The 3,137-nt window shown below is 35.1% G+C and overlaps 1 protein-coding gene across 1 annotated transcript; it reads right to left on the bottom strand.

Moving 5' to 3' along the window:
- Window positions 1-224: 224 nt before the first annotated feature.
- On the bottom strand, window positions 225-707 carry LOC111029084. Its single transcript, XM_022307935.1, has one exon. It carries the CDS (start codon window positions 705-707, stop codon window positions 225-227), a length of 483 nt encoding a protein of 160 aa, XP_022163627.1.
- Window positions 708-3,137: the final 2,430 nt, after the last annotated feature.

The following is a 3,137-nucleotide window of genomic DNA, read 5'->3' as shown; positions in this document are numbered from 1 at the left end:
GGGGTATTCGATCGATTGCGCAGCGTACGAATTTTCAAAGGTCGGGCCTTCACGGGCGATAAATGCTGGCTTGAGTCGGTCGATTGAAACCCAGGTCGTTGATCGGTGGCGTTGTACCTGGAATGTTTTTTCTCGGCGTTCCAAAACTGCAAAAGGTCCCTCATATCGTGGCTGGAGCGGCGGCTTGACTGCGTCGACTCGAACGAAAACGTGACTGACCTGCCTCAGGTCGCTCGGCACGAATGCAGTGTGTCGTGATTCGTACCGGGCGTGAAACGAAGTTGAGCCATGTAGTCTCGGAGCGTTGCTACCAGTTCAGGCGGCTGTGATTCGGCAAGTGTGGCGTGGAACATTTCGCCAGGAAGTCGAAGTGTTGCACTATAAACCAACTCGGCAGGCGTGAGTTCAAAACCAGCTTTCACGATGTTGCAAAGCGCGAGTAGAACGATCGGCAGCTTCGTTGACCATTGCGACGATTCGTGTGCGGTAAGCGCGGACTTGAGCGTTTGGTGAAAACGTTCGACCATACCGTTTGACTGAGGGTGATAAGGCGATGTTCTCGAGTGCTGAATACCGAATGTCGAAAAAAGTGAGCGGAACAATTCGGATTCGAACTGCCTTCCTTGGTCGGTGGTGATGTTGTCAGGAACGCCGAATCGGGCGATCCAGTTCGTGGTTAGCGTCTGTGCGACTGCGTGAGCTGACATGTTCTCGAGTGGCCAGGCTTCCGGCCAGCGAGTGAATCGGTCGACTACGGTGAGCAGGTACCTGTAGTTGTTGGACTGCGGCAGAGGTTCGACGAGATCGACGTGAATGTGACTAAAACGTCGTTAGGTTCACAGCATCGATTCCATCGCGTTATGTCTTTGTGCATGTCAGGCCAGCAAAATATCGAGACTTGATAAGTCGTTGCGTGGCGCGGTTTCCGCCCTGCGCTAAACCATGTAGCGCGCTAAAAACTCGGCGTCGAAGTACGGACGGTACGAACATGCGTGCATTGCCGGTCGAATAATCCGCGTAGATAACGCCGTCGAGTGATATGCGCGGCTGCAGGCGGAGTGAACTTGTCGCGATACCACTGATAAGCTGCTGCAGCTGTGGGTCGGCGGCTTGATCGGCGGCCCCATGATGTAGAGAAGAGAAGGTGATAACAGATAACTTGATTGAAAGAAAAAAAGTGGCTTATTTTTCGACGGAAATTTTTTAGTTTAAATAATATCCACAGGGGCACCACAAGCATCGAAGGACGGTTGTTATTCAATATTTCAATAATTAAACATTATAACCACTATGCAATAATGCATTATTTTCATTAAATCGTAATTTATAAATAAATAAATATTTTATTTAAGATAAAAAATACCTGTGTGTGCCTATACATATATAATGGTATATGAAACATTTTATTCAACTGCCTATATTATATAAGTTGATAGTTGGAAATTATAGCAATATTGCATTTAACAGTATATACAACTCATTACAAAGGTAATAATTTCTGTATTTTGCAAGAAACTCAAAACTATTTATAAAATATACTTACTTTATCATATTTACTTCTAATTTAATACTTACCTTGTATTGATACCTCTTCATAAATATTTCAATATATCTAAAATTTTTTACGCAAAACCAATTTTCGACAAATCGATAATTTAATTTTAGTGTAACTCAGAAAATAATAACTCTGAATACTTGAATTTTTCACCAGATGTTTATATTAGCGTTGTCTACACATGGTTAAATTTTCAAAGTATTTTGACTTTTTTTGAGCTATTTATAGACAATTTAAATTTTTGATTTTTCTTAGTATTTTTTTTTTGAAATATCCATTAAAAAAAATTAGCCTCCTAAAAAATTTTGAAAATTTAATACGATGTTACTTACAAGTTGTTCTTATCAGAGATAAAAAAAAATAAAAAGTGTAAGGCACAATTTTTTTTTATAAGCACTTAGAGTTCAAATGTTTACGAAATATGTCAAAATCGCGAAAATATGCAAGTAATTTTGAAGTTAAAAATTCATAAAAAATGTTTTATTTATACCTAAGGTTTAAAATTTCAACACAAGGTTTTCTATAAGTTTTTCTTTAAGTAACTGTAAAAAAAACTCGAGGGTAATTTTAGAAAAAACTTTTATGAAAGTTTGAATTTTAAATTTTTACAAAATTGCGTAAAATAAAGATTTATCGAAAACTGATTTTTGATATTTGTTATTATTCAAAAAGTATAAGTTGTAGAAAGTTGAAACTCTTACTGAGTTACTCTAGTCCGAGGTCCACCCTACCCCCTAATGTACAGCAGGCCGAGTTTTCGGTTTTTTATTAATTCAATTCATAAATATTATAAAGAATACAAATTTTTATTAGGTATCAAACTTAAAAAGTAAGGCAGTTAATTTGGGAAACGCTGCTATACATTAATATTGTGTACACGCTTGGCAGTTTCCGATTGTCTTCGGTCAAATAAAAAAAATAATTAAATATTGTTATATTAATTTGCGTATTATAATTTATTATTATTAATTTTAACTTTTGTTTGGTGATATGATTAATTGACTGATGATAAATTGAAAGTGTGCGTATACAAATAAAAGACTAACTTTTTTAAATGTTTACTCATTAATCCAAACATTGGAATCCGGGTATATGACGTATACTCTCCAATACACCACTGATTATATCACAATCAGACATCAGTTGATGATAACATGAAACTTAAACTTAACTATGTTATAGGAATATTATAATAAAGAAAAATTAGTATAATATTATATATTTTTACAAAAGTTTAAAATTGAATTAACATAATAAATAATAATAGTCTATGTTTATATTCATATTTATAATAATTCTAAATAATGTATTTTTACAATATTAAGGACGGTCGGCTTTCTCAGCACTTCTGTAATGGTGTTCTTTAATTTCCTCTACAAATTCTTTTTCATAGTTTTTTAAACGAGTATAGTCATCATACTTACTAAATTCTTCCAACTTAATTATATGATTCATATGCCTTCTCCATACTAATTCTTTATCCTCTAGTCTAACTATATAATTTCTGTTGCCTAACACTTATTCTATCACTGCTTTTTCCAAATTTTTTTTACTTGTATTAAAAAAAAATCTCTTGCATAAA

Source organism: Myzus persicae, unplaced genomic scaffold (genome assembly GCF_001856785.1).
Source record: "Myzus persicae strain clone G006 unplaced genomic scaffold, MPER_G0061.0, whole genome shotgun sequence".
In the NCBI taxonomy this organism is placed as follows: domain Eukaryota; kingdom Metazoa; phylum Arthropoda; class Insecta; order Hemiptera; family Aphididae; genus Myzus; species Myzus persicae.
Note: the sequence above shows the minus strand (reverse complement) of the source record. Positions and strands in the feature narration are given on the sequence as shown.

Coding starts and splice junctions, on each gene's coding strand:
- LOC111029084 (XM_022307935.1), bottom strand. CDS start 707: ATGTCAGCTCACGCAGTCGCACAGACGCTAACCACGAACTGGATCGCC.